The 27,645-nt window shown below is 44.1% G+C and overlaps 1 protein-coding gene across 1 annotated transcript in view; it reads left to right on the forward strand.

Annotated features, from left to right (window-relative positions):
* LOC148526546 (uncharacterized) overlaps nucleotides 1-27,645 on the forward strand; it is a 63,001-nt gene that overhangs the window by 33,775 nt on the left and 1,581 nt on the right. The window contains exons 4-9 of the mRNA XM_088470170.1: nucleotides 11,874-12,161; nucleotides 12,784-12,894; nucleotides 13,127-13,237; nucleotides 18,580-18,666; nucleotides 23,602-23,709; nucleotides 26,908-26,939. Coding sequence (XP_088326296.1) covers nucleotides 11,874-12,161; nucleotides 12,784-12,894; nucleotides 13,127-13,237; nucleotides 18,580-18,666; nucleotides 23,602-23,709; nucleotides 26,908-26,939 — 737 coding nt within the window. The remainder of the gene's footprint in view (nucleotides 1-11,873; nucleotides 12,162-12,783; nucleotides 12,895-13,126; nucleotides 13,238-18,579; nucleotides 18,667-23,601; nucleotides 23,710-26,907; nucleotides 26,940-27,645) is intronic.

A 27,645-nucleotide genomic window follows, 5' to 3' on the forward strand; every position in this document is an offset into this window, starting at 1 on the left:
TAATTCCACCTTCCACTACGCAAATCATATGTTGATCACAAATGATGATTTATTAAACATATTCAATAGATAAAATAAAATACAGCAGCTTGTAGAATGTCTCTGAAAGTCCAGCACAATAAAATCGATTACTCCACCTTAAAAAAAAGTTAAAGTTCCGGATTCCTCAACCTCTCAGTGGAGTATATATCCTTTCTAGACAGTAGAGTCAACCAAACTGCACCATCCAACCAATGTGTTTCGACCGATTCAGTCTTTATCAAGGTGATGGTGCAAATGTCCATAAACAGGTCTTGAATAGGGAAGTAAGACCCTCCCAATAATCCTAATACTATCCAGTATGGGTATATCACACACTTAAAACACATCCTGAGGTAATACTAAATAACTTAGGTTAAAAATAATTCTAAGAGCATTTTCTAATACCTTAAAAACCTTAATAGAAATCTTTTTGCCCATACTGATAAACTTCCGGTTTGTCCGGACTTGTTGCGGTTATCATGGAAACCGGAATACAGAGCCAATCCCGTCATTGGCAAAAAATAATTACTAGAGGTAAGGGAACTTTTACCTCTAGTGTCCCTCATATGAATGTTTACTAGAGGGACGGGCATTTATACCTCTAGTGTCTTGGATGTTAACCCTAGAGGAGCAATTATTTTTCCACTGTTGCGTTCCACCGCATATACTTGAATTAAAAGAAACCTTCCGGAATGCGGACCACATAAATAAATAAACACATTAATAGCAGCATAATGAAATGTACATAAAATATGTTAAACAAATAAAATATCATATGAAATAAAAGGTACCTATAAGTATACACCTAAAATATAATCCATATAATATAAAAGATTAAAATCAAAAGATTGATGCAAATATATGTGACCCAGAATAAAAAAATTTCATAATTTTGAGTTCAAAGTCGGAATTTAGACCAAATGGGGCAAGTGTTTTCATATTATAAATCAGGGATGGGGAACCTCATGCCCGGGGACCATATAAGGCCCTCGGAATCATTTGGCCTGGCCCTCTGAGCTTTTTATGCTAGCCTCATCTGGCTAGCAGAGTGCCTAGAATGGCACCATGCACCATCCTCAGGATGCTCCGGGCATTGCTGTAATCATCGGCCATTGTGTCCCCGCCCTCGTGTGACGTCACCAGGCCCTCGAATAATGTTATATATATATCAAAATGGCCCTCGGCAGAAAATAGGTTCCCCATCCCTGTTATAAATTTATTTCATTTTGCTTTTTACCAACAGGATGTCTCTCTCTTTGTTTCTCCAATGGCCTTCGACTTTTTTAATGCCTATAACATTTCTAATAGAATTTAAAGAGCACTTGTGGGAATATTTAAAATGATCAGGCAATGAATGTGAAATCAAACCTTTTTTAATGTTACATACGTGCTCTGACCATCTTTCTCTTAAAGTGCGGGATGTTTTGCCTATATATTGTTAATTGCAGTCACATTCTGAGATCTACGCAGTTTTGCTATTGCAAATAATAAAATTTTAAAAGAGGATCCAGTGCTGTTTGATGTAAAATTTTCTATTTTATTAGTTGTTTTGGTAACTTTACACGTCGCACATGACCCACATCTGTGGAAACCGATGGTTTTGATGTGCCCTTGTCTTTTGGTAGGGTATGCGCTTTTTACAAGATGGTTTCTCAAATTATTGGTACACTTATAAATACATATAGGTTTCGGAGGAATGATATCCTTAAGTATTGGATCTTTAGTTAATAGGTACCAATATTTACATATAATTTTTTCCATATGTCTATGTTGATTATTATATTGGGAAATTAAAGCAACTTGAGGTTTTGCGTTTTTTTTTTGGTTTCCTTGTTTTTGTATTTAAGAAGGTCCAATCTGTTGATATTTGTAATTTTTTTCACCTGAGTGACTATAGGGGCTGCCTCATATCCTTTTTCCAAAAATCTTAATTTCATGTCACCAACTTGTTCTTCAAAGACCTTAATCTCAGAACAATTTCATCACAATCTCTGAATTTGGTTATTGGGAACAATTTTAAGCCAGTTTCTGTGATGGTTGCTGGTAGTCTGGATATATGTATTGTTATCGGTGGGTTTGATGTAGATGGATTACATTATGTAGTGTGGATTACATTATCTTTGATGTAAATGTCAAGATCTAAAAAATTAACATTACTTTGGCTAATATCGTAGGACAGGACTATATTGTAATGATTAATAATACAGCAGGTCTCAGAAATTGCAAGTTTCGTCACACGCAGTGAGTACTCAAGCTGCGAATGCCGTCGCAGTAGTTAATTTATGCATGCCCAAGAAACGGCATTCAAACGGACAGGCATGTTTGCGTTTCTCTCTGACCACTCCCTCGTCACCACTCCCAAATGCTCATGTCCCATCAGAGCCGTAACCAGACTTTTTGGTGCCCTGTGCCAGAGAGAGCATTGGCGCCCCCCCCTCCCCACAAATTTTTTAAATAGGGACATAAGATAGTGCACCTGAAAAAGAGCCATGGCCTCATGGGGAAGGGCCAGGGAAGAGATAGGGGAGGCCAGGAGATGCTGGGGATAAAAGAAGAGGAAGCTACAAGTGAGGATGATAATAAATAGGAAAATTGACAGGCCCAAACAGCGCCCCCTGCCCTGCAGTGCCCCATGCATGGCACTGGTTGCACTACCCTAGTTACGGCCTTATGTCCCGTCACTCACTCTGCGATGGCTTTCTGTCTGCATGTGTGATTGTAATGTTATTGCAATCCTAACCTGCACATGCGCACTGTGGTGCATATGCAGGTGCAGTACGCACCATCGGCCGATCTGCGTAAGTTGTTGCAATTGTGATCCATAATGAATCAGGCACAGAGACTCTCAGCTCTTATGATGATAACTTTGATATAATTTTGAACATTAACTAAAAATATTTGATGGTACTGAGACTAATTATAATCTATTCAATATCGATGTTATAAGTACTGTAGTATGTTTGAATAAGGGCTCTATTTCTGAAGATTCAGTGATTTCAAACACTTTATATTGCTGATTATCACTATGATAGAAAATATAATATCAACATGAATTAGCAGAAAACCTTGGCAGCTGTAAGAGTAGTACTAGTGTTCTCTGGAAAGTCTGAGTGCTCTCAAAGCGTGTGTGACCTGACATCGCTATGTTATGTATATGCTCTCTAGTTCTCAAGCTTCCAGGAGTAGATATATTAAAACATTTTAAAAGAAAGATGATAAAAAAGGTATGCACCAAACTCCCATCAGATTCCTCAGGTATGTTTCGATGAGATCCAGAGAGTTAGAAAGGTTCATCAATGTAATGGAGGACATCAATCTCATCTCTGATGTCAAATAATAAATCCATAATTGTTATTCTTATTTTTACTTTATATTGCTAGACAAGTGGCTGCAACTGCAAAGCTGTCCGTGTAAAATACTCCCTAATGTGTGGTCAGATCCAGCTTCAATAACGTGGACCTCAGATAGTGGTAGAAATGTCACATAGTCTACGGACTTCCCAGAAGCTTCTGTCCTCCCCAGAAGCGATGCAATTTCTTTCAGAATCCTTTTCTTTCAGAGGCCTTGTCAGGCTGCTTACAGCCCAGGGGAAACTTCAATCTCCACATACTGGTATGCCCATAAGGCAGTCCTCTGGGGAGTTGCCATCCAAACTAGTTCTCACCTAAAGAATCAGTGTTTACAACAACAGTCTGAACTAGAACTTCGTCTAGCACGGGTAGAGGACCAAAAATGGTCCAATCCTCTCCCACCCTTAAAAAGCAATTTGTTGCCCTCTGAAATTATTTACAATACTTCTTTATTTCTCACATGAAAGGGGCTCTGACAAAGATGCAGCAGAAATTCTATACATTAGGCAACAGGGCAGGTAAACTTCTGACCCTTAGACTTTGTAGCTGTCAGGCTAGGAATACAGTTTTGTATCTTGTATCTGTTGAAGCTGGAGAGCACTACTGTGCATACTCCACATTGGTTCCTACAGGGAAGCTTCAAGTCCCTAACCAAGTTGGACACCGACCTTACTTCTGCGTATGCATGGTGCCATCTTGTTACTGTGTTAGAGTGCCACATTGGAAGATATACGTCTTCTACTTCACTTGTACCAGGTATTATGACACTGGTACCACTTGCATACTGCACTGCTAACCATATACAGTATAGTCACAGGCTGGTGACCTGTATGCTCCGCTTCATGTGATAAGTCTGTGTATGCATATGAGTATGGCTGTACATTTCACATTGCTACAGAATAAACTACCACATTGGTTAAGTAATGGGCTGTATGCTGACTTAGGGCATCGGCTGGTGTATACTGTATACCTACACTCTATTATACTACCGCCAGTTGTACACACATATTCCAACAGTATCCCCATTAGGAAAAAAAACTTCATAACAAGGCGGATATCATCAATGCTTTTGCTGATTATTACACTATATTATACAATTTGAGAGACACTGTAGATATGCCCCAACCCTCCAAAATATCTTTATTCTCTTTCCTTCTGGGCCTTCAACTCCTTGTGCTTGATGCTGTTTCTATAGTCCTTCTGAATAGCCCCTGGACTGAACGTGAGATTGTTGAGGTAATAAATTCCTTCGTGCAGAGAAAGACCTAGCGTGGATGGCTTCCCAATCTCATTTAACAAAACTATCATTGACCAGGTGGCCCCTATCCTTTCTACATTATCTAATTCAGCTACAGGTTCCTTCCTGGCTAAAATGCTAGGGGTCCTAATTGTTACGAGGATCATAGTAAATGTGAAAACTATCAACCAATAGTGCTCCTTAATACAGACATTAAAGTCTATGCCAAACTGATCGCAATTTGTTTAGGCCTCCCTATACCCCAAGTGATCAGGACCAGGTGGGCTTTGTCCCTGGGAGGCAGGCATCTGACAACACCTGACAGGTTTTTGATGTTATCAAATTCATGGTTCATTGAGAACAATTGCTCCTCATATCTTTGGATGCCAAAAAGGTGTTTGAAAATCTCCACTGTTCATATCTGCGAGCTGTTCTCCAAAGAATTGGGTTTTGTGGTGAAATTTTGCCATCAATTTTTGCCCTCTACGATGTCCCTTCAGTCAGGGTATTTAGCAATGGGTTTCTGTCAGACAAATTCCTCATCTCTAACAGCACGTGTCAATGGTTCCCTCTCTCCTAAAACTGCATCACCACAGCGGAAGGTTTATGCAGGACCTCTCCAGTGAATGCAAATTTGTTAAATATCTGCTCTAACACAACCTACAGTATATCGCTGTATAGATGCAAAAATATTAGTAGTGTTGAGTGCTACACATCCAATGTTTCATAGTTGTCTGGTAATTGGTTCTTCTTAAAGGGATAACGGGGGAAATTTATCAAAGAGAGATAAAGTGGAGAAGTTGGTCATAGCAATGAATCAGCCTCTATAACTGTACATTTTCTAGCACATCCTGTAAAATTACAGTTATAAGCCGATTGGTTGGTATTTTATCTCTCTCCATTCTATGTCTCTCCAATATTTGATAAATCCCCTCCAATATGTTCAAACTTTGTCTGTCACTCTCCCTCTGTTCGGGTAGCTGCTTTTTCTCCAAAATAACTGTTACTGGAATAGTCAAAAAATATAAAAGATAAGTGAGAAATAGCACCATCTAGTGTAGTATCGTGTAATATTAAGACTGTGTAGTATTTTACATACAGTAACAATGAAGCAGTGCTCAAAGAATTCCAATAATGTGCAACAGTAACGTATATACAGAATCAAAGGCTTCTCTGTGAGTAACTTTGAATTCGTGTTTTCCATAAATTCTTGCATCAGACATCTATAATGATAAAATTAAAAACAAAAACAGAAAACAACATTGTTGTGGCCGGAGGCAGACCACACGTGCTTAAAATGTTTGCCACGGTGCTGAAAGGGTTAACCCCCTGTGCTGCGGCGTCATATTTAAAGAGACAAAGGGCGCTTGGCGCCATGTTTAAATGTATTACCGGTGCTAGGCGCTGAGTGTTTAAACATAAAAACGTATTCAAGATGGTATGTGCAGCACTGAGCCAGGACATGTATTTAAAATGTATGATTTTAAATGTAAAATGGTTTTAATGCACTTCTTGAATATGCCTGTATAAGACATGACCAGCTTGTGACTGTAGGAAACCAGATGCTAATTGTGATTGCCTAGCAGGAGGTCTGATGAAAAGAAAGACCTGTTATGGTCAGTGAACTCTGGCTGGAAGCTTTCTGTGTGAAGGTGTGAAGACAGTCAAATGGCCAAGTCTTCCTGTGATATGTCCCTGAGATTGTTTCTTGTGTGTTTGCACTTTTGGGGAGAAAAGTGTTTGATTAATTAATCATTTCCTGAATATTGCAGGAGACGAAAGCGAATATTATTGCTGGTTATCCTACATAGATATTTTGTCACTGTGTGATAAATGTATCAAAGGATGAAAGTAAATTACCAGTTCCTGTGGAATGTGAGTTGTAATTACCGTACATTTGGGATAGATGGTCTGATTGGGGTACAAGACCAACTGTGGGTGGATTTCACCATGCTGTATTATGTGTTCTGACTATAAAAAGAGGGACTGTGAGCCCTGTATGTGGTACAACCCTGTAACTTCTTTGAGGAGAAGAATTGCTGTAACATCTTATGTATGCTGATTATTCCCCTTCAATCCGAAGGGAAGGTCTTTTTTAAGACATTGAGCAAATAAACACCATTTACCTTTACTTCAATTGCCTCAATCTTGCGACCAACAGAATTGCGCCAAAACGCTATTCCGTTCTCCTGCTGTTCTGGGTAAGAGCTCCGTGTCTCCAAATTCAAGCCCTCTGCCGAGCTACCGTGCAGACCTGGTCCATTGCGAGGCATTAGGTGGGAACAGCCGACACCAAACAGGAGGTGTGTCCGCAGTTAGTCAAACGCATAGGCAGCAGAAGCGGTTCCAAACGCCGATGGTAGAGTTTGGTGGTGGCAGCTTCGTTAAATGCCCACGGCGCAGTGGGCGGAGTCAGTGACAGGCGGTCACTGACGGTGAGTGGGAGTCCAAAAGCGCTAACCCGTGACCAGGGCCGGCCTAGGCGAAAGGCGTCCGGTCACATCTGGTGGCATAGCGGTGGGATAGTCCCAGGCGGCTTTTCGGTCACCCGACGAGAGAAGCCGAGTTACTCAGGAGAGGAGTAACTGCAGTTCAGGAGAACGCGCAGGATGACTGATTACAGCAGGATGGAGTTGCATCAGACGGAGGTGGAAAGTGCGGCCAGCGTAACAATGGATGCCCCTCAGAACGTGGTGAGAGCAACAAGTCCCGCCCCCTCTCGCAGCAGTTATGTTTCTCAGCATTCCCCAGCATGGCAGGGATCCCCACGAATGGATACCCTAGCGGAGCAGCTAGCGGAATTGGGAGAAAAGGCAACGGAACAAGAACGTATGCTCATCATTCGCATGTGGCATGATGAGTGGGTACCACGGGCCGTGGTACCCCAAGCACCGTTGCAGACTGCTGTACTGGGATCAGATCGTATCCAGTTTGCCAAGTTTGCAGACAGTGATGGGGACATTGATGGACATTTGCAAGTATTTGAAGGGACTTCTAAACTACACGATTTATCCAAGCAGGAGTGGGTCAGACACCTGGTGCCCACACTGCATGGAGAGGCCCTGGAGGCCTATCGTGGAGTGGCCACTGAGGACTGCGGTGACTATGACGAAGTCGTAAGGGCCCTCCTACAGCGATACTTTGTCACTCCTGAGTCCTACAGGAAAACGTTCCGGGACTTGCCCAAGAACCATACCAGCACCCATGAGCAGTTCGCCACCCAGCTGAGGCAGTACGTGGTGAAGTGGGTGAAGGGATCAGGTGCCACTACCTGGGACGCACTGATTAATCTGCTATGCCAAGAGCAGTTCTACTGCAGGTGCGCCCCAGAGGTGAAGGAGTGGGTGCTAGACCGGGAGCCACCCAGCTTGAAGATGGCGGCCCAGTTAGCAGACAAGTATGTGGCAATTCGGCCACAAGGGCAGAAGTGCCCGACTAGCAGCAGACCCCAATGGACTATACAACCAGGGGAACACCCCTCTTCTGCTCATCACCCCCCAAAGCGGGCATCCTCCAACCCGGGTGCTCTTGGCCAGCAATCGCCCTGCCCTGTCCCTGCAAATCATCAGAGACCACCGGGGCCCTGACTGGACAAGAAGTGTTATGACTGTGTGAAAATCGGACATCTGAGGATGAACTGTTCCATACCCCAAGCACCCCAGACTCGTGCCCCAAATCCGAGTGCTGGAGCCCGGCTTGCTTGCCTGACCCGGGGAGATGAGCTCAAAGAGACTGTTCCTACTCCAGTCAGTCCAATGGAGTGTGGGGAGAATCAGGTGAACTCTACAGAGAGAGTCACCTGCATGGCCAAGGGGCCACCCCAAAATATGTGGCGGCACCTGCAGACGGTCCAAGTGGGGCCTATGCAGGGACAAGGATTAAGAGACTCTTTGACCTCAATCACTGTTGTGAGCCCCTTCCTTATTGATCCTGCTGCAGTACTGCCAGGTCGCACTACCAAAGTGACCGTGGCAGGGGGAATGGAGCGAGAGGTACTTGTGGCGAGAGTCTACCTGGACTGGGGAGCTGGCCCAGAGTTGAGGGAAGTTGCCGTCATGGATGGCCTTCCACCCGATGTGGTCCTGGAGAATGACCTTGGTGGTGGAATCGTTACCACATTTGCTGACGCCATCGCCCGGAGTCAAGTTTCCGGATCACAGTCTACATCAACTGCACCAGAACCGTCCAGCCCAGAGGAAAAGACTACAGCGGCTAGATCAGCACATCTACCCAGCATGCCTTTTGCCTCTGGTATGCCTACGTCCCCTAGCAATGCAGAGGATGTTGGTTCCGGCTCGTTGGATCCTGTGAGGGTGCCCAGTGATGCTCCTGAACCTAGTGGTTTGCCAACTCCGGCGGTGAGTATGAATGACCACACTGACTTCCCTTTGACTGACCTCAACCAAACTGACCCTAGCGATGCCAACCCATATCCCCCTGTTGACTGTCCCTACTTAGAAGGAAGTGAGGGCCCCAGACAGGAGTTCAGGGAAGCTCAGCTTGCTGACCCATATCTGGAAGGCATATCGTGCCAAGCTGGCAGCGGCCTTTCAGGGATAACGGCAGTGAGTGTGACCTGGCGGGGAGGGTTAAGGTACAGGGTAACCAGGAAGGTAGAAGGGGATAGGCCAGTTAGGGAGCAAGGTCCCCTGCTTGTGCCAAGTAGATCGGGGAAGACACACAGCTTACCCGTGGTGGATTCCACATGGAGCTCAGAGGCTGGTGATCTGTCCGCCATCACTACGGAACAGGTAGCGGACGAGGTGGTGAGAAAAAGCCTAGGTGACAGGGTAGGTTCCCCTAGGTATAGGTCGTTGGAGGAGGATGGTAGGGCAGGTCTGACAGGTAGCGCAGACAGGTGCCAGGTGGAGATGACAGAGGTGCAGTGCCCAGGGTATAGTGTGGGGGGAGACAGGGGTAGGCCCAGACCAGTGGAGGTAGAGCCAACCAGAAACTTTCCCCAGCCGACAACCCCAAGACAGGCACTGACCTTAGAAACTGTAAGGTGCTATGGACGAGTTGTCCCTGACCTTAGTGCTGTAGTGACACCCCTTACAGAGTTGACCAGGGAGGGACTTCCCAAGTCAGTGGACCGGATACCCGCTTGTGAGATGGCATTACAGTCATTGAAGGAGGCTCTGATACCAGCTCCAGTGCAGATGGCGCAATTTCAGGACCAGGACATGGTGGTATGAACTAATATGTCATTGCACGGACTGGGAGCAGTACAGAGCCAGGAGGAGCAAGATGGGCAGGAGCACCCTTTGGCTTGTTTGAGCAGGATACTGCCATGGTGGGAGGTGGGGTATGCCACAATTGGAACACAGTGGTTGGCAATTGTTTGGGCACCACCTTCAGCACTATTTGTGCGACTGGCCCCCCAAAAGGGAAACTGACAGACTGTTGTGGTGGAGCCTTGGACTTCAGTGTGACTATTTGGACATTGTGCACCGACAAGGAAAGGCCCACTGCAATATGGATGAACTGTCAAGGCCGGAGCTGAAACCCCCAGGTAGCTTCCCTGAACCCCCCAAGAGACTGCGGGACCAGGAGCCAAATCGTTGGGACATGGCCCTCTGGTAGCCCACTTGAGGGGGGGGGGGGAGAAGTGTGGCCGGAGGCAGACAACACGTGCTTAAAATGTTTGCCACGGCGCTGAAAGGGTTAACCCCCTGTGCTGCGGCGTCATATTTAAAGAGACAAAGGGCGCTTGGCGCCATATTTAAATGTATTACTGGTGCTAGGCACTGAGTGTTTAAACATAAAAACGTATTCAAGATGGTATGTGCAGCACTGAGCCAGGACATGTATTTAAAATGTATGATTTTAATTGTAAAATGGTTTTAATGCACTTCTTGAATATGCCTGTATAAGACATGACCAGCTTGTGACTGTAGGAAACCAGATGCTAATTATGATTGCCTAGCAGGAGGTCTGTTGAAAAGAAAGACCCGTTATGGTCAGTGAACTCTGGCTGGAAGCTTTCTGTGTGAAGGTGTGAAGACAGTCAAATGGCCAAGTCTTCCTGTGATATGTCCCTGAGATTGTTTCTTGTGTGTTTGCACTTTTGGGGAGAAAAGTGTTTGATTAATTTATCATTTCCTGAATATTGCAGGAGACGAAAGCGAATATTATAGCTGGTTATCCTACATAGATATTTTGTCACTCTGTGATAAATGTATCAAAGGAGGAAAGTAAATTACCAGTTCCTGTGGAATGTGAGTTGTAATTACCGTACATTTGGGATAGATGGTCTGATTGGGTTACAAGACCAACTGTGGGTGGATTTCACCATGCTGTATTATGTGTTCTGACTATAAAAAGAGGGACTGTGAGCCCTGTATGTGGTACAACCCTGTAACTTCTTTCAGGAGAAGAATTGCTGTAACATCTTATGTATGCTGATTATTCCCCTTCAATCCGAAGTGAAGGTCTTTTTTAAGACATTGAGCAAATAAACACTGTTTGCCTTTACTTCAATTGCCTCAATCTTGCGACCAACAGAATTGCGCCAAAACACTATTCTGTTCTCCTGCTGTTCTGGGTAAGAGCTCCGTGTCTCCAAGTTCAAGCCCTCTGCCAAGCTACTGGTCCATTGCGAGGGATCAGGTGGGAACAGCCAACACCAAACAGGAGGTGTGTCCGCAGTTAGTCAAACGCATAGGCAGCAGAAGCGGTTCCAAACGCCGATGGTAGAGTTTGGTGATGACAGCTTCGTTAAATGCCCACGGCGCAGTGGGCGGAGTCAGTGACAGGCGGTCACTGACAGTGAGTGGGAGTCCAAAAGCGCTACCCGTGTCCAGGGCCGGCCTAGGCGAAAGGCGTCCGGTCACAATTGTATAATACTGATAATATAACATATAGTGCCTAGGTGGAGTAAAGTGCCTGTGTAACTTAAATTGTATCAACAACATTATCAATAATAATAATGCTTGTCATTGGCTGGCTTTAACTTATTCATTTATTTACAGTATTTACAGTATTCTCTCGGTCTCCATCTCTTTACTCTCTTCTCTTTCTTCTTCCCATATCTCTCTCTTTCTCTCTCTTCTCTCTCTCTTTTTATTCCCACCTCTCCGTCTCCCTTCCTTTCTGCCTCTTTCTATAACCACTGCCACAATCTCTCTTGTGCATCACTGACACAGGTGGGAGGGGTCAGAGTTTATACCAGCTCACATTACATTCCAACTTAATGACATCATTTTTATCAGTAGTCAAATTCATTATATACTGTAGTTAAAATAAAATACTTTTGTTTCTTACAGAACCTTTTCCTGCACCATTAATTACACTGATCCCATCACACCAGCTAAATTTGGGTGGAAAGCCCATAGGTCTGATTTGTTCTGCTGCAGGTGGCTCTGAGAGGAGACTGTTTCAATTTTACAGGAATGGACAGAAAATCCTATTAGCAGAGTCCTTTTCAGAAATGGTCATCAGTGAAATAGGTATATATGTACAAGTTACTAGTGGAACATTTTCTTGTGATTATCGGATAGAGAAACTTGGAAGATGGATTTACTCACTGACTAGTGAAAATTTGAGCATATCAGGTAAGTCTCTCAGTAATTGCTGTATAAAGGGGATAAATCCTCTACTGTAGGCATAGTCTTATGCATGGGGTGTGGAGGTTGTATGTCTGCACACTCATTAGGCAGACCTAACTCCTACCTAAAGAGTCTCCTCCTTGATTCTCAGCCAGCTGTCAGGGAAGAGGCTGCCTTTTTTGAATCCAAGATTGCCAATGTGAAACTGCTGCATCTAAATAGAACAGTCTCACATCGGCCAACTTGTCTGGGATTCAGAACAAGGCTGCCTCATCCCTCGGGCCACTGAGATGTGGGGAAGAGACAACAGCAGTGACTGCTGCCCAGGTGAGTAGTTTATGTGCCAGTGGGTGTGTGTAGAGTGGGCAGTCTATGTCCTGGGGGATGGTTAGGGCAGGTAAGCTGTGTCCTGGGCGGTGGGTAGGGCAGGTAATCTATGTCCTGGGGGAATTAGAGCATGGGTTAGCCTATGTCCTAGGATGAGGGTGGTGATTAGTTTGAGCAGTCTATGTCCTTGTTTGGTTTAGGACTATACAATATCAATAATTCTTGGCAGATAATCCTCATTTTAAAAAATGTCACTTCTCCCAAAGCACATTAAGCAGTGTGGTTTTCTTTTTATAAGCAGACTTTATAACGGGGATCCCAACCCTAATTACTCGCATCTCCCAGACATCTGAACATCAAACAGAATATGATGTAAACATAAATACATCACCGACACCCTTCACATCTACAGGTAACAATGAACATTCTTTAGTGTCCAGTGTTCAGTGAATTCTCAAATATCCTCTAGCTGTCATCTGTAAATAATCAGTGTCACCTCTGTCACCAAATGTGAATAAAATACTGTACAAAAAATAACAGTATAGAGTGACATCACTGTAACTAAGCAATAGGCACATAATTTCTTCCAAAAGTCCATTTGTTACTATTTTAAAAAAAATTATAATTTTGTGTTCTCTTTATAGCAGAATATACAGCAGTGGATTCCATCTCTATGTCTTCTACCCTCTCCACAACAAAACAAGGCATAAACAATGAGGCAAAAAAGACATCACCAGTATCTCACACAAATACAGGTAAACTAAACAAAAATAAAATAATAATTCTGGTAGTCCAATATTGTTTTAATTGCTGACAGAATTCTTAATTCTCAATAATGTCACTATGTATTGTGAAATTGTGCATGATGTCACTTGTCCTATACATTAAAGACATTAGATGTGAATCAAAGCTGGACACAGTTGCAGCTGTTTTGCAGAGCTGCAGCGGGGGTAATATGCAAATGCTAGTTTCAAGCTGGCCACAGATAGGGGCTGGCTGGCAACTTTTAGCCTGGGGAGCAAATGCATGCAGGCGGCCCTGGCAGAGGAGTAGCGTGTAGCCAGGGTGCCCGAAGAACGTGCGTGCTATGGCGACCCTCCTCTCAAGTGTTCCAGGGAGGAGGCGGGTCCATATGGGATTAATGTAAGGTAAAAATAAAGATTATGGACAGCCCCGTCATGGTGCCCATATGCAGTGCCCCCCTGTGCCCCAGGAAAGGACCCCCTTATGTAGGCCTCCAGTAGTGCCCCCAGTAGTGATCCCCCCTATGCAGTGCCCCTTATACAGTGCCCCCAGTAGTGGTCCCCCTGTGCAGTGCCCCTTGTGCCCCCAGTAGTAAGAACCTTATATATTGCCCCCAGTAGTGGTACCCCCTATGCAGTGCTCCTTATATAGAGCCCCCAGTAGCAGTCCACACCCCATGCAGTGCCCCCAATACTGGTAACCCTTATGCAGTGCCCCTTAAATAGTGGCCCCAGTTGTAGTCTCCCCCCTATGCAGTACCCCCAGTATTGCCCTTTTATAGAGCCCCCAGCAGTGGTCCCTCGATGCAGTGCCCCCAGTGGTAGTCCCCTCCCCCCTATGTAGTGCCCCTAGTAGTAGTCCCCTCCCCCCTATGCAGTGCCCCTAGTAGTTGTCCCCTCCCCTTGTAGTGCCCCTAGTAGCAGTAGTCCCCCCTTGTAGTGCCCCCGGTAGTAGTCCCCCCAGTTGTAGTCCCCCCCTTGAAGTGCCCCTAGTTATAATCCCCAGTAGTGGTCCCCCCTTGTAGTGCCCCCCCTGTAGTGCCCCCAGTAGTGATCTCCCCCTTGTAGTACCCCCAGTATTGGTCTCCATCTTGTAGTGCCCCCAGTAGTAGTCCCTCCCTCTTGTAGTGCCCCCAGTAGTGGTTCCCCCTTTGTAGTGCCCCCAGTAGTAGTCCCTCCCTCTTGTAGTGCCCCCAGTAGTGGTTCCCCCTTTGTAGTGCCCCCAGTAGTCCCCCCCCTTGTAGTGCCCCCTGTAGTCCCCCCCTTGTATTGCCCCCAGTAGTAGTAGTCCCCCTTGTATTGCCCCCATTAGTAGTAGTCCCCACTCTTGTAGTGCCCCCAGTAGTAGTCCCCCCCTTGTATTGCCCCCATTAGTAGTAGTCCTCCCTTGCAGTGCCTCCTATAGTGGCTCCCCCCTTGTGGTGCCCCCAGTAGTGGTCTCCCCCCTTGTAGTGCCAGCCCCCCCAGTAAACACACGTAGTTAAAAAAAAAAAACACTTACCTGAATCCCCGCTCCCGCCACCGCCATCCGCTCCTCCATTTGTCCTCCTGGGCCGGGCCGCTCTGCATTATGGGAGAGACGTCATATGAGGTCAAGATGCCTCTCCCATTACCCACTGCGGGAGCCGGAAGATGGAGCGGCTCCTGCAGTGGGCACAGCAGCAGCTAATGAGAGTCTGACAGACTCTCATTGGCTGCTGATCAAAACAAACACACAGCTGCCGGAGCCGGCAGTTGTGTGTTTGTCACTTGTGTAGTGCTGACCGAACTCCGTCCGGTCAGCGCTACACACGCGGTGCAGTCTGTGTCACAGTGACACAGACTGCCCGTGGCCCGCGGCCCGCATGACACTGCGGCCTGGGGGGCACATGACACCCTGCCCCCCGGCCAAGCCCGCCACTGGCCACAGACATAGCGATGTGCTCACAATCAGCCAATGTGTACGATTTGTGTACTATTTCCCTTGAAACTCTCCGCGGCAGCTCAGCACACGATCTCCACACGATCTGCACACAATTTGGTGTCCAATCTTCATACGATCTCTCCTGCATCCAGACTTTCACAGTGCATCGCTTCCTAGATTGTCAGATCTGCCCTACTGCACGGCAGATCTGAAGATGTGATGTGTGACCACGGGGGACGCCCATCGCATCGTGATCGTGAGTGGGGACTCACATTTACTCCCGATTTTTCATATTTTACATGATCTGTCATTCCAATGTGTCGGAATCGGCCAGATCGGGTAAAATATCACTATGTGTGTGGCCAGCATTAGTCTTCCCCTTGTGTACTAGAGTGCGCCAGACATTCCAAGCCCTAAATGTTTACTTTCAATGTCCATGGATGGTGCAACTCCGCACAACTTGGTGCACCATTGTGTTCCCCATTGACACTTAAACCAGCCTATAGCAGGTGCAGTGTTCTGCTTCTAAACTCCGGCTAAACATGGGCTCTGTGGCTGCAACTCTGCATTTGGGAACACAGCCACAATCACTGACTTGCCTGTGACACTCCCATAACATGCCCATGAGGGTATATGGCTGCTTTAATACCGGCAGCCGGCTTCCCGACTGTCATATCTAGATGTAGACGCCTGACATTTCCCCAACGCCGGGACACCACCTTCGATTGGGATGCCGGGCGCCGCAAGCGGCCAGCCACGGGGGGGAGGGTTAGGTTTATAGCTCCCGGGGGGGACTTAGGGTTAGGCACCCCCCGGGAGGGTTAGAGTTAGGCTAGGGGGAGGGAGGGTTAGGGTTAGGCACCCCGGGGGGGGACTTAGGGTTAGGAACCCCCCCGGGGGACTTAGGTTTAGGCAGCGGGGAATGAGGGGGTTAGGCTTAGGCACTTAGAGGGGGGATTTGGGTTAGGCACTTGGGGGGAGGTTAGGGTTAGTCACCCCTAAGGAGGGTTAGGGGGTTAGGTTAGGTTAGTTAGTACTTACCTATCCACGATCGGGATTTCCAGCGCTGTCGGGCTTCCGCTGCCGGGAACTCTGCTGATGTCGACCAGGCACTGCCGGGAATCGAACCACCGGCCTTGCAGCCGGCGGTATTTCATACCGATTCCCCAATGAGATAGCCTTTTTTTGCGCTCACTTCAGGCCATCTCCCAGATACCGCCCATGAATGACACTGCCTGTTCTAATGTGAACGCCTCCATACGCAACAGCAAACTCCACATACACTCAGGGCAATGCATGTGCCGTAAAGTTTTCAGGACTTCTTGCACATGCTCAGTACAAAATAATTGCTGAACTGCGCAAAAATTGGCTTTAAGTCAACCTCTTAATCAGTCCCATTATGTTTGATGTTCAGAACCAGCACAGGGTAAGTGTATTATGGGTCCAAATTACAGTACTAGTAAATATAACTAGATTAAAAATAGACTTTGAGTCCAATACAATGAGAAATTGCCAATATTATTCTTCAATATATTCATATGGGCTGGGTATGGGATCCCGGCGGTCGGTTAGAATTCCAATAGCGGCATCCTGACAGTAAGAATCCCTACCCGATTAGGGGGCATATTCAATTGGGTGCGAGAATAGCAAAAAACCTGCACCTGCAAGGTTTTTCCTGCAGGTGCGGGTTTTTGCAATTCAATTAGGTGCGTGGTTTTTTATTTTCATGTCGGGAAGTTTTTTTTCTCGCACCTCCAGAACAAGCGTGATCAGTGACGTCCCGCGGTGTCAACTAGTGTGGGGAGGGACACTGTGTACGCACGCCGCCACAAAGGGGTGTGGCCTCACATGATGGGGGTGTGGCCTCGTGGGATGGGCGTGGCCTCGCGGCTCGAACCCCGGTGGTCCCATTCTTGTTACTGCAGGGGGGTGCAGAAGGTGCCTTGTGGCAGCGGCGGCTCCCTTACAATGTCAGGACCCGAGTGCTGCACTCAATGCTACAGTGCAACACTCGGCTCCTGTCACTGATGGGGGGTCTGTACCTTGGTGTCACCCTTCGTCAGGTGACACCCGGGTGCATGGCGCAACCCCCTTGTGATGCCACTTAGCGTGATGTTTCCTAAAATCTTTATTTATTTATTTGCACCCCAGCGGCACCCCCCCCCCTTAGACTAATTAAGCAATTGGAAGTTTCCAATTAGCTTAATTAGTCCTTAATTACTCACCTTCCGAAGTGCTGTATTCTGCATCCAGTGTCGGGAGCCGGCTCTTCTGAAGCAGGGTGACTATGTCAGCGTGTGTGGTGCTAGTAAGTGTGAATGAGAGACTGTGTGTGTGTGTGTGTGTGTGTGTGTGTGAACCCCAATGTTTGTGTTGGCCCCACAGAATGGGTGCTGGGAGAACTACATCTCCTAGCAGCCCTTGCCCCTCCCACCAGCCCCTGGATCCTCCCAGGGGCCCCCGGTACTCCCAGCAGCCCCCTCTCCAGTAAGAAGAGAGAGGGGAAGCCACCGGGAGCCACGGAGACCACCGAAGACCCCCGTGCAGATAAGTAAAGATTTTTTTTTTCGTTTACGCGGCGCAGGGTTTCCAGAGCTGAAAACCCCACGACCACTATTTTATTAATTGAATACTGCTATTGGCCGGAGGGCGCATACCTGCGGTATTCCTAAAATTGGGCTCGAGGGGCGCGCGGTTTTTGACTCGCTAAACCTCGCGCCCAATTGTATATGCCCCTAGGTAACTTTCCTAAACCAAACCCACCTTTCCCATAGCCTAACCCTAACCCTCACACCCTGCAGCCTAACTCTAACCCTCCCTCCCCACAATCTAACCTTAACCCTCCCCCCCACAGCCTATCCCTAACCCTCCCCTTAGTGCCTAGCCCTAACCCCTAACCCTAATACATTCAATTGGGATGCCGGTGGATGGGATTCTGGCCCCGGGATTCCGACTGCTGGCGGGATTCCGGTGCCAGTATTCTGAGCATCATCATCCAGACCTCCGGGATGTTAACTACATCCCAATCAGGTAAACTGTTTCCACAGGCAGCTATCTTTAATATCAACCAGACCTCATATGTCCCAATATGCTATTTGTGCATGAAGTCCAGATCCCTCAGCAGAAAACATGAGCCGCATTTGCGTGAACTTACTATGCTTGTGAGCTCCCCCTTTGCATAAAGGGGCTGCTTATGGATGAAAGCATATGATTTTTCTTTGTGCTTGTAACCAGTATGAAAGTGCACATTATACCCCAAACAATTATGCTTATTTTCAACTCTACATCAGGCCTTAAGTGTCGATGAATGACACATTATTTTTCAAATATGGCCAATATTGGCTAACATTTAATTTTAAAATGTTCTAATAAAAACAATGTTTTTATTGTCATGCTGGCTTGCTGTTGTTTTTAATTGTTGTGTCATGTTTAAGATTTGTTCTCTTTTCAGCAATAATTCCATCTACCTCGCAACACTATGCAATGTCACAGTGGACAACCCACAACAACTGGATGAATTCTTCCTCCAATAGTAACGGTACACATATATTAAACTAATTTTATATATAGATTAATACTTAATGCAAAATTTAATATTTTTAATTGCATACCTAGGTCTGATAATATATAGTTAATATATTTATAGTAGACCGGCTTAGATTATTTATTTTATCATATTGGTCCACTATTTAAACAAAAAAACATAAATGCTTCTTTAATATAAATTTAATATATAAAGTAAATAAATAATACAGTATTTACATTTTAATGCCATCCTGCACTTACATTTATAACAGTCTACAGCTATTCCACTGACAACAAGATAACTGATCACTTTGTTTAATAATTCTCCATCAGTAGATTCAGGGTAGATGCAGTTTTTATGTTTCCACATTACATATTGCATACTATATCATAGTGAATAAAACATGGAGTGTGAGAATAGATCAACAGGTTTATACCAATGTTCGAGTGTCTGGTGCGGCTGCCCAGGACAAAAGGCCGAGATGGCAGCACGATTGTTGACCCGGTGGCACCTGTCTTGATCTTATGGGCTGCCTGGTGTATACAGTAGCAATTATTTAGGACAACTAGGTGCCAGGGGCATAACTAAGTATTTGAAGGCCCCATAGCAAAAGTTTGTAAGAGCCCACTATGTACCACCCAATGATGAAAACTGTATATAACACATGTAACTTTGACAAGGAAGATGGGCCCCCCTAAGCTCTGGGCCCCATAGCAGCTGCACCCTTTGCACATATGGTAGTTACACCAATGTTAGGTGCCCAGCTTATTGCTCCCGGCCTCCTTTTTGCAGAACATGTGTCATGTTGCTCTGTTACAGCACTGATACTAAGTGTATAAAATATATATTATTATACTTACTGCTGATAAAAATTAGGTAATCACCTTATGTGTAAGGAGCGCACCTGCTGCTGAGCTTCTGTAGCAGCCGTATCTAGGGGGGGCTAGGGGAGCATGTGCACCGGGGGCCGGATTTGAGGGGGATCCAAGACGAGATATGTCATGTGACTGATGATGTCAGCTCACCTCCGGCCACGCCTCCCAGTTGTGTCTATGGCAGCACTCCCCTCTCTCCCTCATTGGCTGCGCACAGGCATTCGGGTCCCGGGCAGCAAGGCAAACCAGGTCGCCATAGCAATTCGAAGCCCTCCCTCTGTCAGTCCCCTGCCCTGACACCTCCTCTGGGGCCCCCTGCTGATGGCACTCCAGGATGTAGTGGCTTCTGGGAAGTGTAGCTTCTCCGGTTTCCGGCACAAGGCCTTGAGTGACTGCTGGAGCTGGATGTTTACTTCATGTTGTGAGGCTGCAGACAGGTGTGGGACCCGGCAGTGGCAGGTGTGATGTCAGAGGGCCTGGGTACAGGGAGAACAGCATGTCCTTAGCATCATCTGTGTGTCATGTATTGTTGGTCCATGTAGTCGCACATCAGCAGGGAAGTGTATAATATAGAGCTGGGACAACCTATGTTTAGAGCTGAAACTCCCTATACAGCTGAGCACCCTCTATGTATACAGCTCAGCCGCTCCCCCCCATGTATACAGCTAATGCTGACCCACCCCTATCTATGCAGCTGAGCCCCCACCCCCTATGTATACAACTGTAGAGCCAGATTAAGGAGGAGGCACAGGGGGTATATATATATATATATATATATATATCACTCTTACTATATCAGCTGTTGCACACAGCGGGGGGTTGAAAAAGCAACCACTGGCCCACTAAGTTCCTGATTGGTCTGCTTATATGTCCAGCTCGGACACTTTTTATTTTGAAGGAAGAAATCTCCTGATAAAAGACAGCCAATACTAACAATAACTAGTGAGCTGTCCAGTGAACAAGCCCTGTTGGCCACACGCACATCTGGTGGGCTGATTCAGTACTATACTCACATTGATTTTCACTGAGCCATTGTGCCTACCCACTCATCCCCGATCCAATGCAGCAGCAAACAGGGTAAAGCGACAGTCAGATGGCCTGATTCAGTGTTCTGTGCTAGTCTGATGTACTGTACTCGCAGTTGAGCAATTTTTTTATGCGAAACGCAGAGGAAAATCTCACTGTGCACGCGTAAGCTGTAGTTTTACTTGGGATTTGCAATATCTCCATGATCGCAAGGTCCTGAGCAGACCACTGTGATCTATGGGCATTCCTGAGTGCAGTCGGGGAGGTGGCCAAAAGGAGGCCGGCCCGTGGGCATGTTATGGGAGTTCCAATGTTGTGTCTTCGATCATGGCTGCATTCACAATCACAGAACCAGTTTCAGAGGCCATTTTTAGAGGGAAAGTTGACCCTGAATTTGCATAGCACTGGACTTACTTGAGGAGTTGATGTGCATCCAATGTTGTGTATATTTATAATTGTTCAATCATGTTGCTTGAACAAGTGAATCTGAATTAATTGTATATGTGCTTTTGTCAAATCTTTGTATATCTGCACAATATAGAAACAAGTTTTTGTTATTTTAGTGGGTTTCCTGTCTAATTATTACATTAGTGGCATTGGTAGAGTTTATCAAATGTTTGTAATTTTGTTTCACTAATCTACCCCATAATTACATCACATATTTTTACCCTTCCTTTCCCACCCAGGTCTAGTATACAGTGTATATGATTTTAAATATCCCAAAGTATAAGGCATACAAGACTCTCTCACCTACATATATTTGTTAATTTAGGATAATTTACTCAGAGGTCCATACATCCAATTGCTTCTCCTTTTTGTTCTATGTATGTTTGTCTGTGATGAGTTTATTTATTAACAAAGAGTTACATTTTAGCTGTTAGTATTGTATAGTGTGCCCCACAGTGGTAATTTTCCACCCTTTTTCCTGTTACTAAACATGCACTTGGCACTGAGATACAGATACTATTGAGTGCTAAAGATATCTGTGCTAATAAAGTGGAACTCTGTTTAATGTGCTCCATAATTAGAAAGTTGAAGCTATTGTTCTCTGGAATTAAAAAAGACCAGCATTAGATGCTAATTTTGTTATATTTGCCCATTGTGGATTACAAGTACATGCATGTAATGGGACAGTGACCACCTAGCAAGAGAGTACTCCAATGAATGAACTTTGTGTTCATTTTAAATGACTGATCAATCTGGGGTTTTGCTAGTCTGCTGAGTATTAATCTCTTTTGCTCTTTTTTCATATATACACCCACTATGAGCCTGAATTTTAGTACACTGTTCAAAATTAGAATTAAAATTATAATCTTCCTTTTTGATAATTGAGGGACACACACCACATGTCTAGTGGAGTTGTCATGGCTGCTACTGGTAGTGATTTTATTGGGACTCAGACAAATCAAGCAGAGATGCTTATTTAATGACTAACATTTTCAGCTAACCAGACAACAAGCTGCAGCCTTTGCCATTGCTGATATTTTGAAACACAGTAGTCATTATAGAATAAACTAAAAATGAATCTTAATTATATCCATACTAATAGAGAAACAAAAAATAATGCTGAGGTTTTGACAATACCAATACTAAGTCTAGTTTGGAAATAAAACCAAAGCATAAGTTGGTTCACTCATCTCTACTAATACTACTACTACTACTGTACTACTACTACTACTACTACTACTACTACTACTACTACTGCTGTACTATGACTACTACTACTCCCAATAGTACTACTACTGTACTACTGCTACTACTGTACCACTGTAGTACTACTACTACTGTACTACTACTTCTTTACAACTTCTACTACTACTAGTACTGTACTACTACTACATCCACTACTACTACTACTACTACTACTGTACTACTACTACTGTACTACTACTACTCCCAATACTACTACTACTGTACCACTGTAGTACTACTACTACTACAACTGTTCTACTACTACTACTTCTACTACTAGTACTATAATACTACTACATCCACTACTACTACTGTACTACTACTAATTTACTACTATTACTTTACTACTACTACTACTACTACTACTACTACTACTACTACTACTGTACTACTACTACTGTACTACTGTACTACTACTACAACTGTTCTACTACTACTACTTCTACTACTAGTACTTTACTTCTACTACATCTACTACTACTGTACTACTACTAATTTACTACTATTACTTTACTACTACTACTACTACTACTGTACTACTACTACTGTACTACTGTACTACTACTACAACTGTTCTACTACTACTACTTCTACTACTAGTACTTTACTTCTACTACATCTACTACTACTGTACTACTACTACTACTGTACTACTACTCTACTACTACTACTACTGTACTACTACTACACTACTACTACTACTGTAGTACTACTACTACTACTACTGCTGTACTACTACTACTACTACTACTGTTGTACAAATACTACTCCCACTACTACTACTACTACTACTACTACAACTGTTCTACTACTACTACTTCTACTACTAGTACTTTACTTCTACTACATCTACTACTACTGTACTACTACTACTACTGTACTACTACTCTACTACTATTACTTTACTACTACTACTACTGTACTACTACTACACTACTACTACTACTGTAGTACTACTACTACTACTACTACTACTGTACTACTACTACTACTACTACTGTTGTACAAATACTACTCCCACTACTACTACTACTGTTACTACTACTACTGTAGCACTGCTACTACTAATGTACTACTAATAATAATAATATTAATACTTTACTAATGCTACTACTGTACCACTACTACTGTACTACTACTACTTATTATTATTATTATTATTATTATTATTATTATTATTATTATTATTATTATTATCATTATTATGTGCATGTTGGATTTGTCTTTATATTCACTGTGTCACTTCTGTACAAAAAAGCTAAATAAGTGGCACAAGCAGAATAGAAATGAGTAATTAATTATTATCATTATTATTTGTATATCAGCTTACAACTAGGGTACATTTATTTTTTAGATCTGACACCAACATGGATATATTACTCCATTGGCGGCAGCCTAGTCTTTGTGTCAATGTGTGCCTTAATGACCATTCTCCTGCTTAGGTCATGCTGTATCAGGAAGGGTAAGTCTATTAATCAGTTTGTGAGAAATATATTTGCAGAAAAATAAGGCATTCATCAATGACAGATGTCCTCTGAAACGCACCTCATTAATGAGAAGCAATGGATGGCATACCACAACATCCCTTGGTTTTGCACTGGTGCCCCTATATGGTCTGCCCAGCACATTTCAGGGTGCACAAATAACTTCCTTTCTTGGAAGAGTCTTCCACAAACTAAAATAAAAAGTCTATAGATGCACACTGTGCAACAATGTAAGTATCACAACCTAATATCAATACGCTTCTGATTATTTTGTGCCTACTCCCCAGACCTTGGACCTGTCCCAGTAAGAGAGGGATGTGTATACTTTTGCAAGTTTGCATGTATATTGTACATTAATTGCAGAATCAAGTAGAACCTACTACCACTTTAGGATTACTCCCTTCATTAGCTTAATTTTATTTATTTTAAAAAGGCACATCCAACAATATGAATATTATTTAAAAAATTTGGTGCAAAACTAGCTGCATTTGTGCTCTTAATAAAAACTTAGCAAAGCACAACCTAGTCAGACCAACTCCTCCCATTCGCATGTTCAAACATTTGCACCCCTCTAAACACCACAATTTTGACTCTCATATACATATTTTTTCCATAAATTTGGTACATGTGTATAATGTGTCACAAAAGAAGCTCTGTGATGTTGATTTGCATGGTTCTAAATTTATTTTCTTGTAAGTGAAATCTGCACAGGGTGCAATTCCATGGGTAAAAACATGTGGAAACTTCCCCACAGCAATTTATCCCTGTGTTAGAAAGCACTCGGGTACCCCTGAATTGATCAATGCCAGGGTAATGGTAAAAAGAAAAAGTTAATGTTATTGTGGAACTACAAGTCACAGAACAGCTGATGTGTGATCTGGACATAGGTGGTGGACAGGAGTTTTATTCAGCAAAGGAGAAGAGTTGGGCAAGAGTGAAGGTGTTCCTAATGGAGTAACGAGTAGGTCCATCTGAACCCCCTGGTTTAACTGAGCAGTGCAGAAGCAATATTTCATTTGTGCAGCAAGATTATTGTAATGAGATACATTAAATTGAGGTGGGGGTTTTTATTGACTATGGGGAGAATCTACAAAGCAGCGATTCTGTAAGCCGATGCTTCCAGGTGGGTTGCAGGTGCATATTTTAAATGGCAGCCCGAGGGGGGGTATAAAGTACGCTGGGCTTTACACTGACTCCGGGTGCCGTTTAAAATATTCACCTGCAATCCGCCGGGAAGCAGCGGCCCGTAAATTCTCCCCAATAAATGCTTTTCTCTGCTGAATGTCTGCTCATCTTATCTTCTTTATACTGTACCTCTCCCACACAATAGTATTCCTTTTTATTATCAACGCTGTTTAAAGTTACTAAATGCCTTGTTGATTCATAACATAATAATCAAAGAAACAATTGTATCTGGCTTCTGAAATGTCAGAGGTGTTATTGCACAACCCTCTATAGCATTATACTGTACACATATTTTATTTGATCCATTAGTCTCTCTCTCTCTGTCTCTGTCTCTCTCTCTCTCTCTCTCTCTCTAGTAAATTTACTGAGAATCATGTTTGGTCGAGATTGCAATCTCTGGTGAGTTTAGACATGTTTTTCAACTCGCAAATTTACTAAAGACAAACTCAGGTGAGTTTGGGAGAGTTTTCTATATTTCCACTGAAAAATTCGGGTGAGATTGCAAACCCAATTAAACTCACTATCGGCCAAACTTGAAAGTACTTCACTGAAAGGTATACAACTTGGGAATTTACCAAGAATCGTGATTACAATCACGGATGTAATTGTAGCAAACTTGGACCTATATAGAAGTTTTAAATAGAACACCTCCTGAGCTGCGGGTTTGGATGAAAAATATACAGAGTGGTCTGAGTGTTTTTCTACCTTAACAGATAGTTTTAATAAAAATTAAAAAAAAGACGTAGCACCCCCCCCCCCTAAAAAAAAACAACACAGCCCTGGGCTGCTCAGCCAGTCCTGGTTTCTATAAATATGGGAAAAAAACGAGTAGGGTTCCCCCGTATTATAGGAACCAGTACTGGGCTGCTGAGCTTGTCCTGGCTTGTCCTGGTTTTAAAAATAGGAGGAAAAATAGCGTAAGGGTCCCCCTATTATCAAAACTAGCACTGGGCTTAAATCCGGCCGGGGTGTAATGCCGCAGCCAGGGGACCCTGTAGATCGGCCGCTGATTGGCTGGCAGCTCCAGCTACTGACAGATTCCACGTGGGATGTGCAGTCAATAGCTGGGTAGCAATGTATGTGGTCACACATACATCACTACAGTCCGTTCTGGTGTGGGTGATGGTTTGTTATTTTGCCAAGATCCGTGGATGGAACAGAGACCAGGAAAGTATCGACCAGCTGGCGGTAGGTAGGTATATGTGAGTGTGGAAGGTGTGTGCAATAACATTTTAGTTTGGAATTCAGACAAATGAAAATAATCTTTAGCAAGATTTGTACCTGAGCAAATCCTTATGATTGCTTTAACCATTAGAATTCTGAATTCCATATTATTTTAGTTGACACAGTTATTGATTCCACGGTCTCGTTGTTTTACTCTATTTTCACCACTATTACCCCCGCACCCACAGTCCAGGGGTGCGGGGAAGAGCCCCGGGCTTCAGCTTAAGCCTGGGGTACTCAGGAGAGGGGGGACCCCTTTATTGGGGGGTCCCCATCTCCACTGAGATCTCCTGCTTGGGCTGACCAGCTTGGGGTGATAATGCTTTTTCCGGGGAGACCCAGTTAAAAAGGTCCCCTGGCTGTGGCATTAAACCCCAGTCAGATTCGAGCCCAGTGCAGGGAACCCCACGCAATTTCCCGCCCTATTTTTAAAACCAGGACTCGCTCAGCAGCCCAGTGCTGGTTTCTAAAATATTGAGGAACCCTACTTGTTTTTTCCCCCGTATTTTTCGGAACCAGGACTATGTAAATTTGAGTGTTTCGCCTAAAATCACCCGAGTTTCAGCGAGTCAAATCCAGTTTAAAAATGGCAAAACTCAACCAAACACGATTCTTAGTAATTTACCCCTTTGTCTCTCTCCAATTACAGTATCTGCCTCTCTCTGTATCTCCCTATATGTTATATATATGCACTGAACCCTTCAGTTTCCACTTGATAATCTTGTACTTGAAAACATTGTATAAACAGTTATGTGATCTTTTATTAGGAAAGAAAAGGAAAGGTCTGAAAGGATCCCTGGTAAGTTACTGAATTATTCTTATAACGTAGCATTTTACTTACAGTATTTTTATACAAAGCTACTGGGGTGAAAAAAAATCTTCTGATAACAGCCAAGTGATTCTGTCTGACACATACTGTATGGACAAGCAAAATTTAGAATAAAATAATGAAGATACAATGTTCTGCTCTGCTCCACTATCAGAAATATGCTGACAATTAGAAACGAGAAGGGGCAGCTCTGGAGAAGTACCAGCCTATCACACATTATGTTAATAGTGAAGTTAGAGATGTTACAACTATTATTGCTCTATTTTGGTTCCAGCCTATTACACATTATGTTTATAGTGAAGTTAGAGATGTTACAAATATTATTGCTCTACTTTGGTTCCAGCCTATCACACATGTTTATAGTGAAGTTAGAGATGTTACAACTATTATTGCTCTACTTTAGTTAGAGCCTATTACACATTACGAGATGTTAGAACTCCAGTAACACTGCTCTGTTTTGGTTAGCAGGAATTTATTATTATTGAAGGAAACTTAGGGCCTCACTTATCAACAAGTTTTATCATTCACAATGGGGGGAATTCAAATCCAGCAGCTATTCAATTTAATGCGCTGTGTGCCTTGTCGGGAAGCAGGTAAGTCAGAGAATGCCGGTTCTGGCAACTTAACCTGGGTGTTAAGGCGCAGTAACCGGCATTCTCTGACTAAAGTGCCGGGT

This window comes from Taudactylus pleione, unplaced genomic scaffold (assembly GCF_031769625.1).
Source record: "Taudactylus pleione unplaced genomic scaffold, aTauple2 ptg000095l, whole genome shotgun sequence".
NCBI classification, from domain to species: Eukaryota; Metazoa; Chordata; class Amphibia; order Anura; family Myobatrachidae; genus Taudactylus; species Taudactylus pleione.